Here is a 14,379-nt window from a genome sequence, read left to right as displayed (position 1 = left end):
AAAATCAACAGGACTCCTTGCAGGAGGAACGACAGAATGGGAATATTTACAGGATCCACCCCAAATCAGCACAGGACTGCATCAGACAGGCAAACAGGGTTGTTACTGCAGCAGAAGCTTATAATTAAAACTGAAAAGTTAAGTTTTATAGCTCCACATCAACACAGCTTTATGTGGGATAACAGCTGGGTTTGGCTGTTAACTATTTTGTACATAAAATGAAGCAGGGACCATGCAGGACAAGAGAAGGTCACTGACCTTTACGGATTTACAGTTTACTGCTTCAACTTGGCAATACTTTGCATGCTACTATACACGAGCAAGGGAAATGTGTTCAGGCACTACATTTAGACATTCTGCTACTTTGTCAAAACTTTACTTTTTCTTTGACTGTCTCCAGTATGACTTTTCTTTAACCTGGAACAAAATCCCTTTTCACGCCTGTGCTTATTGAGGAGTGAGGGGGGTAGGGGTGCAGGGAGGAAGCGTGAAGAATGCATTTATCCCCACGGAAAGAAAAAAAAGGGTGAGTTCAGGAAAAAAAACAGATCTGAAGACACAGCATGGGCAGGATCCTGGCTCAGGAAAAGGGATTGCACTTCATTGGGGGAAAATAAGTACAAAGCAACAGGGATGCCATAGCACCAGCACAAAGAATTGGGAATGCACTCACAGAGGCATCTGCTGCTTCCCAGCAAAACCCTGAGCTTTTGCTCAGCCACTAAATATTAGGTGAACTTTTAATGTCTCGCTAGAAACAAGCTAAATGATTTTGCAGCATTCATCCTCTGTTAAACAAAACAAACACCCACTGCTGCTTTAACAGAAGGAAGAAGAAATCACAGGGCGCAGAACAACATGTGTCCCAAGCCCTTCTCCCTCCAAAAAGTGAAAGAAGAGAAAGAAAAGCAAAGCCTACATTTCCTGCAATTAGATGAGGTACGGCTCTCAAAAACTGAAAGCTATAATTAGGGAAGTTTGGAAAGAATAACAGAGAAGCACCTTCTTACCGCACTGAAACACGTTTTCTAGAGAAAGATCTGGGCAGTGACTGGGTGGAAATGTTTCAGCTTTTGATTTTTTAAAAATCTGAAGCAAAACAGGGACTGTCTCTACTAAATGCAAAGCTTTTGTTACTTCAGGAAGTTTTCCCCAAACTCAGCTACATTTAAAGTATGCTACAAAGTCATAATTTTAATTTAAAGAACCAAACAAGTCTGCACTTTTTTTTTTCCTTCCAAAGTTGTATCTGCTTTACACTGCCACTTTGTTACTCCTGAGTTTAGGGAAAGTACCTCCAGCAAAAGCAGAAGCAGCAGAAATGCAACAACAGTAGAAATGCAACCAGTTCAGCTAAAAAAGGTGCGAACTCCAAACCTTGTTTGATAGGAGCTGCTGTATACTTATCTGTAATTACAGTCACTGATTTTTTAAGAGGATGTGGAATGAGATGACTATACGCCGTGAAAGATTAAACAGGTAAGGTTAAAGTTGGATGTGTAAGTGCTTGATGCAAGTGACTCTTTGCATGAGCTGCATTCTGCATGCTAAGAAATAAGCCTTGAAAATAACAACATCACAAACTTTCACACACTTACCTGATTAATGCTTGGCCTCCCTTGCTTTTTCTTCGAGGTAGTATCCAGCCCCCAAAGAGAAGAAAACCTGCTTCTCCGTTTACTGGCAGATCTGGACATGGCCTGCGTCCTTCTCCTCACTCCGGACTCCCCTGTGCGAGCTGCCACCTGTCAGTGACACATGGTTTTAAAATCAAAGGTTGCAGCATCCCACCACACCGTGGCTTACATAATCTAACAAACAGTGGAATCTGGTTTGAAAATAAAGGCAAATCCTATGACAACAATGTATACTCACAACAGGGACAATGGTGATGCTGCCAGGCTACTTCCTTCTCACTGCAATTCAACTCACTTCTTCCAATGTCAAACATCAAAAATTAAAATGGATAGTACCACCCTCACATTTTTTGGCATTTAATCTGAGATATTTTGAACCAGCCTAACCATCACAGAGCAAAGCCTCAGCACCAGTAAAGGGTTTGGGGTTTTTTTCTTTTTTTTTTTTTTTTTCTATCAAGGTTTCAAAGCTGGACACGTGAAAACTGAGATTTCCAAAGTTATCTGTTGCTTCCGAAAAGCCCTGTCTTTCTCTTTGGTCTTTCCTGTGGAAGCACTCTGGGCATCCTGGAACTGACTAATAACTGCTACAAGGCCAGATAAAGGCTTGCAAATAGGTCAAGGTATTTAAAACCTGCACTTCCTTAAAGATAGCAACATTTGAAGGACTGAACAAAACACAGGAAGAAAAAAAGCTGAAATGATCCTTTCGACTGGAGCAGTGTTAACTGCTTGGGTACTTAAAAAATGCCTGTGGCAACCCCTTTGGAGCAAAAAGATATTTGCCTTTACCGAAACCAAATATCTGGGGAGCATTTCTCAAGTTTCTGGTAGAAATTAGTGCGACATTAGTCAGAGGTGAAGTGTTTAGGCCAAAGTTTAAGCAGATTTCCCATGTGGAGGTGGCCTCAGGAGAGCAAGCTCCTCTCCTGTGAAAAAGGGAGCGGTAGGAGATGGCAGGTATGAATGGGAGCGCAAGGCGAAGCTAGACAGACAGACAGACAGACCGACCCACCCTGCCGACTTGGCTGTATGCTTCCTGGAACACCTTTGTACTGGATTCCCACAGCCGAAACTAGCAAAATGTGACTGTCGTTTGGCAACCCCAGCGGGAACACCCGAATCTCTGAGTGATGCCCCAAGCTACAGAGCTGAGAAACTGGTTGTTTGGGTGCAGCAGATACAAAAACCCGTATAAAGACAGGACAAACAGAAGACTGGCTTGTGCAGCAAGGGAACTGTTGCTATACTAGTAATTGTGTTCTCCTTGGGAAATGTGGAGAAATCAAGGAAAACGAGAACTTAAACACTACTGCAAGCATCTCCATTTCCAGAGCCTGGACTTGTGAGACATTTCTTAACTGTATCTGGGACGTTTGTGCAGAGGCACCTGGGAGACTTAGCACATCCTCTGACTAATGTACTGAGGAACATCTTCAGGAGAGCTAGGGATGCCACGCTATCACCATGCAGCACCCAGCTCGAGTCTGAGACTCACTGCACCATCTCCACGCTATTGAGGGCAAAGGAGGACATGAGAGTTTGCTTAAAGAAGAAGAAAGCACGTGTCTTTTCCAACACAACATACTCAAAACATATTTTTTTTCACTTGGCTCTCAAGAGACACCAGCATGAAGAGGCAGACTGTTTTTCAGGCTAATGCTCAGTGCTTTGCTAGATGCAAAAAAATAAGCATAAATGCAAATTACAGCCCACCACTTAAAAAAAATATAAATCCACCAGCAATTATCAGGATGATGACGCTAATCTTTTCATATATAAAAGAATAAAAACGCCCCTGACTGAATTACAGCTATAGATTCAATTGAAGGGTACAGCTGACATCGACAAGACAACAGTGGAGCTCAGCTATTTTTGTGAAGCTCCAGGAGTCCAAGCCGAAACTACAGGAACTTGATTTAAATTCATTAAAAAAACACCACTTTGCAATACATTTCCCTGGATTTTTAAAAGCTGGGTTGTTACATTATTTAAATTTAAACAACCATTTTAAACATTATTTGCCACACCATAAGTAGCAGAGAAGAACATTTCCCCTCCCTTGTGGAGCATCAGGTGTTGATCACTGCAGACCGGATATTAGACTAATTGGTCAGTAGTTTCATCCATATGGTAGAAAGCAAGCCATGCCCGAGAAGGTCTAAGCCGACACTTGCTGAGGGCCTCGGAAAGACTCACACTGACTTCACAGGACTTTTGGATCAAGCCCATGTACATGGACATTAGAGGTGAGCCTGCTCTTGTAACAGGAAGATCTGTTTATAGAAAGCATGTTTATAGTACAGATCTGGAAATTCAAAATCACACGTTTAGGAGAAACATAGTTCTTCCATAAGGCTATGGCATGCAAGCATTTGCTTTTTAATCTATATCCAGGACACACACCCCTTTCAGGAAGCAGAATATTTTGCACACTACGGTAAGGGCTCACCTCCCAGGCACAGACTGCTGTTTGTCAACGTGATCTCTGCATTGGACATGTGAAGCGATTTGCAGGTTGGCAAAGATGACCCCTGGCCTCTGTTCAAACTTACCAGTGCATGAAACGATGAGACTGAAAAGATTCCAAGACGACCCATTGCAACTTTTGTTGGACGGCTGGCAAAAGCAAGCAGTCTTTTAGGGTTTGGGAGCTCCCCTCCTTGGAGACTAGCCAAGTAACAGCGGTACCGAAATAGGTCCATCTGGAACTGTTCAAGATTTTGTTCCCAAACGAAGATCTGTGTACATCAAAGATTGAGGAGCAAGATGCACAGGAAGAGAAGGGGAGAGGAGGAAGGACAGAGGTAAATACCTTGAAAAAATTCTACTGTTCCCAGTAACATACCTTTTTCACCCATGCTGATCTCACTCAAGAAACCTTGATCCCCCTTCTTTCCCACTCTCCCCTCCCCTCCCAACCCCAAAAAGGATACAAATAATAAAAAAGTTTTCATTAGATGGAAAACAATGTTTTTATGTTCATGGCATATCTTCTCCTGGGATAACTGCTCCTTTGATATAATGCTATTAATAGGATTAAAATCTCATTTTTAATTTTCTTTGTATTCCAGGATTCTCTTCTAAGTAGTCCCTTAAGAGGCTTCTTTCATGCATCAAGGACATGTGAGAAACAAGACCACCAAACCCCACCAAATTACACATACAGAGAGCCCCAAATCAGCAACCACAGCAGCAGCATTGCTGTAAGCATCAACGGAGCTCGCCATACTTGAAAAAGTGTAGTACTCTGGGGATAATTAATCTTATCAGCAGAAGAGCACTATAATCAGCCTATGTAAGGACTTATTTAAATAATTCAAATTGCTGATAGGAAACAGTTTCAAAGCATTTAGAAAAACTGTTACATAAAGAGAGAGACTGCTCTGCCCTCTTACTGTGATTGACAGCCTTTGAGTGGAGCCCTTTCAAGAGAAGCAAGCATCTCCCTCCTCTCCCCCCGCTTCTCACAGGCTTCTAGGGGGTACGAAATCTCTTTAGCTTAGTGCATTACAGCCCGGCCACTCCCTATGGTTTGCAGTACAGGCGCGTTTGGCAGGCGTGGTAAAAGAGCTACAAACTAATGAAGCAGGAGCCATATGTTAGTTTCCTAAAATAAGGTGCTGCTACGGCAGCGGGAGAGACATCTGGCTCTAGGCTATCTGCTTCTGAAATGCAACTATGTTGTCCACTTGAAGTCAGAAGGAGCGGTCCCGAGGGGCAGGCAGGGCTGCAGCCATGAGGTCAAGGCGAGCCCTTACAACAAGCAGAAACCACGGATGGCTTCTTCATCCCATCTGCCAGAAGATGAACCATCCTCTTCCACACTTAAGACAACAGCTAGAGCAGCATTTGTCAGTCTCTGACCAGCTCTTCCCCTAAGGCATCCTGCTGCCATGGCCTGGTAGCCTCTTCCCTCCCCTAAAGCACTCACTCAACCTCCGAGAAGCTAGCCAAAACCCTTGCATGCAGGTCAGAAGACGGCCCATGCTGTATCTTAGTGCACGTTGTTTGGAGAAATGGTGCAACTAGGACAGTCAGCACAGCTCTCCTGCCAACACATGTCCTGCCTGCTCTGGGGAGCTCTGCCAGTGCACACACATGGCACAGTGGGAGCAGACAGAGGTACCGCTACTCTGAAGAAAGCATTAAATATTTGCTAGGGGCTTATTTCACATAAGCAAGCTTCACATAAGCCATTACCTGATCCAATATGGTCTTCTTCTTCTTGGAGTCCGTTACTGAGGACAGCTGCATTTCACCCATTTTCTTCATCTTCTCATCCATATCAATCTTCTGCTCCAGCTTTTTTATCTCTGTTTTCAGGAGCTTGACGGTGTCCTCTTTGTGATGCTGCCTTGCCACTGCAGTTGCACAAGCTGAATGGATTGCTGTGATCCAGTTCTCCAGTTCGGTCTGGCTAGAGGTCTGAAGAGAGGGAAAGAGGGGGAAAAGAAGTCAGGATCCTCTTTAAAATTGATTGGAGATTAACAAATGCAATTCCAAGGAGTTTCCTGTCCCTTTGATCTTAAGATTCAAAGCCTTAAATCCACTTACGAGAGAAGTAATAAAAACCCCATCATTCTTAAGCAGGCCATTTTTAACTCAGCACTAGGCATTCAGCACTTGGAATTACACCTATATCTGTGCTTTGCAGCTGTACAGCATTTCCCAGCAAGGTCTCAGGAATCACCTTCCTTGTTCAATGCAATGCTGCCATAATTTGTAGCTCAACATTTAGCGATGTTTTCTAAACTCCCAGTTCCTTAAGGCAGGGAACATACCAGCCTCTGTGCTCTTCACAGTATGGAGAGCTTTTTGGCATGCAACAGTTAGTAATAAATTAATGGCATAAAACCTGACCATGATACCTATGAGTACCTTTGTTATGATGCACAGACAGACAAGCTTTCCACTTCTGAAGGTCCCAAAGCACTCTGAAGACAACCACATTATCATTAAAGGCAGGCTCATCACAATTTTTAGAGCTCTAGGACTGTCCCTTCCCAAGCTTCTGTGTGACAGTTTGGGAAAAGGGAACACTTCCCCTCCCCGGAATTGTTCAAGGCCAGGTTAGATGAGGCTTTGAGCAACAGGTATCCCTGCCCATGGCAGGGGAGTTGGAACTAGATATCTTTAAGGTCCCTTTCAACCCAAACCATTCTATGAGATTCTATGGTTCTATGAGATACTAGGCTGGGGCATGGGACACCAGCACATTTTGCTGGAAGAGCACTATTCTGATTAGGGGCTTTTGACACAGAAAGAAGAATATTTCAAAGCATTCCTTTTCCAGACTTTCAAAATAAAAAGTAAATCTTCTTAGCCTTCTTACTAAACTTCACTCCTTTTTTACAGTAGGTTGCAAACCAAAATTTACAGCCAACTCAGCATTGCAGTGGACTTTCTCTGAGTGTCAGCCTTTAGCAGTAATCACACTGGTATTTGGCTCATTGCTGAAAAAGTAGCAAGGTGCCAAACCACCTTGTTCTAATTAAACTTTCTGATGATACCTGATCTATTAATAGACAGCACAGTATGACTTCTTCAGTTGCTAGCATAGATAAAGAAGGTCATCCTCACTGTTCTCCTGGTGGTCACAACTAACAGCAAAGGACATGGCTTACTGAAGCCAAGGAGAGATTCCCACAGAAGCCCGACACTGGAAATCATATATGCACAGGCTGGACTTCAGGCTGATGCTCCCAAAACTTCTGTGGTACTGAAGCAGGTGAAACTCGCATGTCCCAGAATGACATCACTTTTCTCAGCTCAGGTTAGAAGTCCTAAGCAGAAGATAGGGTGTACACCGGAAAGACCAGTCTCTTACTCCTAATTTTCTTGTCTTCAGTTGGCACTGTACAATGTATATTGCTTAAATTGGTCAAGCTCCCTGCCCAGGTAATAATATTAACAAGCTCTCATTCATAGACAGGGGCTTACAGTGTCTTATCACCACTGCTGAAGACATGTTGAGCCCCCCTTGCTGAAGAATTTCTGCTGAAAATACAGAAATTATTTGCAGAATGGGAGACACTTTGCCTACAGTCAGGTGGTGAAACCTAGTCCCCAGTAGATAAGAGAGTAGCACTGGACTTATAATGAGATGGTATGTTTTGTTAATTCCTAGCAAAATCTTAACAGAGGTCATATTTTTATCTTATTTAATTTTAAAATTTTATCTGTATACCATTAGATTCAGTTTTCTTTTTAGCCTCCTGGGGAGAAGGAGGGAAAAAACAATCTGGAATGGATTTTAGGAGCTGCAGACTCTTCTGGTAGATGAGTAGGCAAGGGGAATCACTCCACTCCTCAACGGCAGGGATCACATAAACAAGCTGCAAACATCTGATACATAAGTATGTGGTGTCACATGTCGCTCTGAGCTCCTGGAAAATGCATGTGACATATGCAAGTAATGGATTTGTATAGGCACAATAAGAACTGACTGAGCAAGGAACCATCATGTAGGAGGTATGTGATGTCTCTAGGTGCAATGCAGTGGGAAGGCTTGTTACAAGATGTCCAATATCTGTACGCATTACAAAGCAACCCTATTTGTCCCTACGTACACAGTCTCCATGGGACAGAAATAGCCTTGTGCAGGTCTGTGGTTTCTTCTCATCAAAACAGCTACTACAGCACTGTGTTATGTGTGGACAGACATGTATGACATGAGCAGTTAGGTAACACTGCTCAACAGCCATACACGTGCATTGGCTGTTCTGAGTGCAGCAGAGCAAGCCCTACAGCACAGTCACTCACACATTACTTCCACCACTGCAGCTGGTCTCCTTCCCTTCTCCCCAAACCCATCCCTTCTTTCTCTTCTGCTTCGCTAGCGATGCATGGGGTTCTATGGCAGAAGGGACACATCAAGGAAAAATTTCTGCAAGGCAATATAAATGATTGTTTTTCATTTGAAAAGGCTCATTTTTGTTTTTTCCCACAAAGTTACATGAAAATCTACCCATGGCATAATGACACAGAGCTTTTAATGAATAAGGCACTGTGATGCCATAAAAGAAATGTACTGAATGTGACCTTTTGAGCATTTAGCATCCACTGGCATTAATTTTATAAGAATGAAGGTTTTTCCTTAGAAAACTGCATGGAAAAGATTTTTGCAGCGCATATCAGTAGAACAAGAGGAGGTGGTGCTCCACAACCTTTCAAGCACACACTGAGACCATAAGTGGAATGCCAACCTAAAAATCACTTAGGGAAGCAGCAGGTCCCAAAATACAGAAATCTTTTTCAGTGAAACACATCAACTAATGTATGGTCTTTGATATAAGTACCGGATTTTTTTCAGACATACTCTGTGAAAGTCAAACATTTCTATTTTCTGATTGAAAAAACTAAACATGCACTTTCAGTCTCCTCTTGGGCAACAGCAAGATGTTGACTAAGGTCTGTATGAACAAGGGACAACTGGATTCTGCAGTGCCATTGGGAAAGTACCTGGAGGTCCAAGTATTCCCTTGCACTTCAAACTCCTCTTGGTCTTGTAAACTCCTTGAGCCTCTCCGCAAGGTCTCATCTTTGATACGTCTCTTACGAGACGCAGATAGTGTCACAGCATATTTAATGCACTGCTGTATGTCCTATATGGTAACTGCCCTGGTCTGTGTGTTAAAAGCATGCTGTTAAACCATGCAAAATTCTGTTTTTACAGGGAAGTAAGAATATTTCTTAAGTCTTACTTTGTTCCAACCATCTACACAAAGAGGGTCTGGTCAGTCAATAAAAACAGCAGATCTGACAGTGATTCACATGTGGTAGTGTGTCTCTTGAGTGGCATTTACCAAATATATCGTGTCCTTCCTCTAGTGCTGCCAGAGGAAAATCCCAAACCTATTGGAGGCAGCAGGATTTTTCCACTGATTTCAACCAGAGCTAAGATTTCCTCCTTGGTTGGAGACAGAAAAAGAAAACAAATTTGTAAAACCCTTGAACCAGACCAACCTGAAAGAGGAAAGCATCCCCAAGGGAGTTGCTGAGACAGAAGACAAAGTCCTTCTTGGGGTGTTCAGGCACTGCTTGCACTATGCTGTTTTCTACCCAGACAGCGTGCTTTGGGATGCTGTTGTGGTCAATGCCAGATCTGCCGTCAGTCTCATAAAAAAACAACGTGCATCCTAAAAGAGACAATCATGTATTAGCAAGCAACACATTTAAACATAACGGCTGTCCTGCATCTATTCAGCACTAATACTTGGGACTATAAATCATCTGTAGAACTGTCACAGGGATGAGGAAGGATGGAAGGATTTGCCAGGGCCTGTTCAGGTTTTTAGCCCCACAGTGGAGAGCACCAGCAATGGCCCAGTTTTTAGCCTGACCAGGTGGTGGTTTCCATGCCATTGGGGGCACACCATGAGCTGTATGGTACATCGAGCCGTGCCCCAGCGGGCCATTTTGTTCACCCTAGGATTGCTAAAACAGAGCCACAGACACAAGCCTAGAAAGTCATGGGCAGTAAAATATAGCCCCAGATGAGAAACATCATCGTAAGTCCCAAAGTGGGGGTCCTCCACGGCCACCCGGTCCCACCAAGGGGACCAAAAGGAAGATGCAGACGTGAGATAGCATCTCCCCTGGCAGTGCCAGACAGCTGGGAGCCGGCCATGGAGCAGACGGGCCCCCAGGCAAACCTTCATGGCCCTGCCTCAGCCTCCTGCAGCTGCTACAGTCCCTGCAAGGCAAAGATCAAGCAATTTAATTACTGGATGCAGATGAGTAACTGGAACTAAAAATGGACTGGAATGAGCTGTGCTTACTGAAAGACTGATGTACCAAAAAAACCCAACAAACAAACAAAAAGCATAAACCAAATCTTTATTCCACTGTAACATTTCAGCTCTGACTCACGGCAATATGGCCAAAACCAAAAATGCATTTTCACTGGGGACAACAAACAACCTGCTTGGTTTTACAAAATAATCTTTACAATTCTCTGGGGCAGGGGAGGCATAGCAAGCCTGCGATTTGGGAGACTGCTAAAAAAGGGTCTCCTCTCCCTCCCACCTTCCCACATTATCTACAGTTGTTTTAAACTAAAACTGGCACATTGTTTCTCTGCCACTGGAAACAGCCCTCTTGGTGCAAAGGGATGCCCTGTTACCCAGCCCCTCAGAAAACTATTTGCAGCCAAACAATAGCAGCTGTTAACTTCAAAGCCTCGTTTAAACACTAACATTATTAAGGCACAGCAATCTAAGGAGCAAACACTCCACTTGAGTCAAAGCACTTCAAAATAACATTGCCTCCGTGCTCATCCTTCCCCTTTTTCCTCCCAGATGGCCCTTTGTTTGCCTCACAGCAAGACCTTCCTGCCGCAGGACCCCCCTCCCAGGAGATTAGGGCTCCCCGCTGCCCCTGCCCCCTCCCTCTCTCCTCTTTCATTTCCCCAGTCTCTCTAACCACCCCAAGGAAGAGCTGGCACCTTACTTTGCTGGTGGTTTTAAAACAGTCCTGCCAATTTAAAAAAAAAAAAAAGAAAAGGTGCTCTAAAAAAAGCACTCTGTGGGGAGGACAGGGCTTTAACCATACAGGGCTTTTTGGTAACCCCACCTACAGCAGGAGACATGGCTCTGCCTCCCCTGGCTCACAGACAAGGCCCGTCGTGGTGGAGGAGAGCGATGCCAGTCCCAAAACCCTGCAAGCATTGCTTCCCGTTTTACTGCTGATGCAACCGCATGAAATGTAAAGGTCGCTTTAGGAGGCCGGCTCCCAAGTTTCGCTGCTCCGTTAACATTTATGTGCCTTTATAAGCACTCAGACCCCGAACGGGGCTGGAGCTTGCTCCTAGGGGGAATTGCAAAAATTCAAAGAGGAAGGGGTATGTGGCCCAAGCAGCTGAGGAGGCTGGCAGAGCAGCCAGGTGCCGAGGGCCGCCACCGCGGGATGGGTGACGCAGCCAGAGCCAACATCTCCCAAGTCACAAGCCAGCCTCGATGACCAAACCACGGCTTCCTGTCCATACCGGGACTGTGTTGCAACTCGCTGGGTGTTTACACTCGTGAAGCACATCTCAGAGAAGGACGGGCCAATGGCACTAAGCACAAGAGTTACAAGACAAATGCGCACAAAGACAGAGCCCCTGTTTTGATGCAGGCCAGTGTCATCACTAGCAAACTCCCACTGTGATGTGCCTGCGGCTGCACGCAGGTATTTAGTTTGTCAGCAAGCCATAGACATGCTTCTTAAAGGAAACACCCAGTGCTCAGAGAAGCCACCCTAGGTGGTGCCAGCAGGACTCGAAGTAGGGTATGAACCCCACTTCAGTGCAGCACAGTCACGTGTCTTGGACTACACACATGCCATAATGTGACCACATCAACAACCATCGAATAACACCCCCCGAAAAACATCAGGACCACTTCCTCATACTTGATGTTAATTACACTGAAGTTCACAGCAGCTTTTGTTAAGAGTCTAGGCTATTGGTTTCTTCATCTGCAGCAATATACAACCCACAGGACACCGCAGACACCCATCTGGATAAACCCTTGTACGTTTGCTCTGTACCTTTCAAGGAAACCCAGTAGTGCTTCCATTTCCTGCGCGCGGCCGACTCCACTTTCTTGTTCTTTTTGTGCACCAGGAAGTTTTTCACCGCCAGAGCGCCGGCTTTCCGTACCGTGCCCTGGGCAGCCGTCAGGAGGATGTCGGACTGCCCCGGGGAGCTGAGGGTGCCGCTGCTCTGCTCGTCGCTGAGGGCAGACCCGGCCTCCTCCAGGTTCTCGCTGTTGGTGGTGCTCATCTCCAGCTCCCGGCGGAAGTTCTCGTAGACCCCCTGGCGAAGCCCATCGCCCGTTGAGCTGCTGCCGCTGTCGCTGCCGATGAAAGCCCGACTGGCCGTCGGGGAGTAACTCGAGTTGGTAGCATTGGAGCGTCTAGAAAGGAGGTCTGTGTCGGTGGCTGCTCCCTCGATCCCACTGTCGGTGAACTCGCTCCCCTCACCTGCGTTGACGTCCTAGTTGCAAGAGAGACACAGCGTGAGATGAAAAGCCTGGCCCAGGCTGGCCTTCTGGAGACACTGACAGAACCCAAAATGCCCAAGTGGCACCACATCTCTTCACAGCCCCATTTCGTCTGGCACTGGAAATCCCTCATCTCTTTTTCTTCTGAAGATGAACAACTGGAAGAAAAGGTAGGGTAGGCAGAACTTCCAGCATAGTTTAGGAAAGATCAGTCACACACACACACACAATTTCAGGTGGTGCCTCTACAGCCTTAGCATTTTGGAATATAAGATGCAGCATCATCTGTTTACATTAAGCTAAGTTAACAGGGCCAAAGGTTTTGCAAAAGGAGAACATATGGTAGCAAAAACTGGCACTGTCAAGAAAAGCAGCAATCAACCTACGCATTTTAAAAAGAAAACATTGATATTGTACATTCACACCTACAGCTGAAGATACATTTTAGACATCCCAAGATTGTCATTTGCAAATTATATAACTAAAAAGGTACTTTTTTTTCTCCTGAGAAGTTAATGTATTTGAGATTATTTCTGTTTTGTGTCACTTCTACATCACAAACCCTAATGATGGGCCAGAATCCCATGCTGATAGACCCTGCCAAAATACTGCAACAACAGAAGACCCTTCCTGGTCCCCAACAACTTGCAGTTGAAGGGTCAGAAGAGACAAGAATATGGCCAGCTTGAGCAAGACGGGAAAGAACATGACCGAATTCAGGTTTCGAAGTCTTAGTGGCTCAGCTTGCCCCCTGCAAAAAGGTTAGTGCCCAAAGGGGACTAACCACTACAATCTCAGCACTCAAAGGCATCTGTGGCAGTTTTTGAAGGAGGACAAATAAAGGCTAAGACCTGTAAGTGGAGAGAAGTTTCTTATGTTAGATACTCGAGAGAAGAGGGAGCCAGGGAAGACAATGCAAAGAGGTGAGAAATATGGCCAAAACAACAGGAATTTCAGACTCTACCTCTCCTGCAAGAGCAGCTGGTGCTTGATTTACAAGTTTTTAAAAAAATGAGGAGACTCTGAAAAAAAGGTGGCAGAATGCAGTGTTTATTTTGGGAGAAAACAAGCTTCTAGGTATTGGTTAAAGCACAAGTTTTCTATGCATCCAAGAGCAGCTCTACGGAAACTGAGAAACCCTCCACCGAGCTCTGTTTGAAACCTTCCTCCGGTGGAGCAAGAGCTGGATGAAGAAACCTTAGGGGGAGGGGACGGGTGTTGCTGAATTTGACTAACTTTTAAGGCATTAATTTGTAACGGATGGGCTCGTTCTTTATAAAAGCTACCTCTCGAGGGAGACTTGGGAGTCCAGTTGGAAGAACAAGCACTTCCTTCCCCATGCAATAAGCACAGTTATCCTAGTCAGTTTGGTTGTTTAATGCAACACATAGTGATAGACAAGCTGTTCTGGACAGGACAATATTCTTCTACTCCCATCGCATGTGAATGAGCTGAGCAGGGCTTCCTGTAAGTGCAGTCATCAACCCGTACAGAGCAGTTTTCACAACCATGTGCTTTTTTCTGCTGTTCCAATTCACTTGTTTTTTGGAAGCCAATTATCTTCACATCTCTTGCAGCACAAGGAGGGATATCTGGAGAGGAGAACTGGTGCTGCTCAGAAACCGGTGTTTACAAAACACTGCCGCAAGCAAGTTTTTGCATTCCATCATGAAAAGCTGGATGGTGCAACTTCTGATGACAGTGCTCCATCTGAGACCCCATGCATCAGGGAGCCAGGACTGGCACGGCCACTT

General features: G+C 44.9%; 1 protein-coding gene across 9 annotated transcripts in view; it reads right to left on the bottom strand.

The window, feature by feature from the left end:
* TIAM1 (TIAM Rac1 associated GEF 1) overlaps positions 1 to 14,379 on the bottom strand; it is a 194,290-nt gene that overhangs the window by 56,226 nt on the left and 123,685 nt on the right. For all 9 annotated transcript variants that reach the window (XR_012651288.1, XM_075033838.1, XM_075033837.1 and 6 more), the window contains 5 exons: positions 12,171 to 12,618; positions 9,606 to 9,778; positions 5,841 to 6,065; positions 4,193 to 4,378; positions 1,599 to 1,745 (listed from right to left, as the gene is read on the bottom strand). Coding sequence is in view for 8 of the 9 variants with exons in the window: in XM_075033838.1 (XP_074889939.1) it covers positions 1,599 to 1,745; positions 4,193 to 4,378; positions 5,841 to 6,065; positions 9,606 to 9,778; positions 12,171 to 12,618 (1,179 nt within the window). In the remaining variant the exon portion in view is untranslated. The remainder of the gene's footprint in view (positions 1 to 1,598; positions 1,746 to 4,192; positions 4,379 to 5,840; positions 6,066 to 9,605; positions 9,779 to 12,170; positions 12,619 to 14,379) is intronic.

This window comes from Buteo buteo, chromosome 8 (genome assembly GCF_964188355.1).
Source record: "Buteo buteo chromosome 8, bButBut1.hap1.1, whole genome shotgun sequence".
Lineage (NCBI taxonomy): Eukaryota > Metazoa > Chordata > Aves > Accipitriformes > Accipitridae > Buteo > Buteo buteo.
This window is presented reverse-complemented; position numbering and strand designations above follow the sequence as displayed.